Source organism: Chaetura pelagica, unplaced genomic scaffold (assembly GCF_000747805.2).
Source record: "Chaetura pelagica isolate M959 unplaced genomic scaffold, ChaPel_1.0 scaffold67, whole genome shotgun sequence".
Classification (NCBI taxonomy): Eukaryota; Metazoa; Chordata; class Aves; order Apodiformes; family Apodidae; genus Chaetura; species Chaetura pelagica.
This window is the reverse complement of record NW_009954107.1, coordinates 2387255-2388291: the sequence shown is the minus strand read 5'-3', so window position 1 is coordinate 2388291 and position 1037 is coordinate 2387255. Positions and strand designations below refer to the sequence as shown.

The following is a 1037-nucleotide window of genomic DNA, read 5'->3' as shown; positions in this document are numbered from 1 at the left end:
GGGGGGGGCGGCGCCCCGGCGCCCCCGCCGAGACGGCGGCACAGAGGCTGCTGGAGGGCCCGGGGAGGAGCCGGGACAGGGGCCACGCGCGCCACACGCCTCACCTTTTCTCCTTCGCCCCTTTGAGGACGAGCTTGGTGCGTTTCACGCACGAATACTCCGCCATCTCCGGCGGCGAGGAACGCGGAAGCGCACACCCCCGACGCAGCGCCGCGCGGACGGCAGCCCCGGAGGGACAATATTCACCCACCCTCGTTCCGCTCCTTGCTGCGCCTGCGCCGCGGGCCGCGCGGGGCCAGCCCGGGGGCGGCACGTGACCGTTGCCTGAGGCGCGGGAGGTGAAATCCTGCGGGAAACGGTTCAAGTTGGTGTTCGGGGCACGCGCTCCTGCGCCTTCCTCGTCTGGGTCTGACGCGGCTGTAGCGCCTGGCAGGACCGCAGGCCCCGGTGCTAGGGAAGGACGAGCCCTCTGGCAGGCAGGAGCAACCTGTGCGTTCAGCAACTTCAAAGCGTCTCTGATGGACGCGGAGCCCTCGGAGCTGTGCCCTCTGCCAAGGGCAGCAGGCCTTGCCGGCGTGGCTAAGTGACTGGTGACAGCGAGCCTGGCGTTACACAGGGAGCAGGCACCAGCCCCTGCTGATGCAGGAAGAACAGCTTCCAGGGAAGCCTGCGGAGACAGGCTGGGGAAATGAAGCTTTTAAGTCAACCAAGTGCACCAAACTAGGGGCAGAAAGACATCTATTACAGTTTTTACCATCCTGCTAACCATTTAGTATTTGACAGAGTGAAATCTACCTCAGGTGTTCTGCTGGGAGTATAATCACTTTTCTCTTGTATGGTTAACTTACCATCTCCTCAACATGTACCACTACTACCAACCAAAAGGTGGTCTGTTGTTTTTATTAGATGGTAAAATGAAAGAGGCAATCCCTATAAAATTTTGTCTTGCATATATACATACAGAGGTGCTTGCATTGGATTGCTTCCTTCTGGTTTCTGATTTAATTACCTATCTATGTCCACAAGTTGTCAGCACT

General features: G+C 58.9%; 1 protein-coding gene across 1 annotated transcript in view; it reads right to left on the bottom strand.

The window, feature by feature from the left end:
- The window catches only part of FRG1 (FSHD region gene 1), a 6762-nt gene extending 6570 nt beyond the window's left edge, over window positions 1-192 (bottom strand). Inside the window, exon 1 of the mRNA XM_010002473.1 lies at window positions 105-192. Within this exon, the coding sequence (XP_010000775.1) occupies window positions 105-166 (62 nt within the window). The 5' untranslated portion in view covers window positions 167-192. The remainder of the gene's footprint in view (window positions 1-104) is intronic.
- Between the last annotated feature and the right edge of the window lie 845 nt (window positions 193-1037).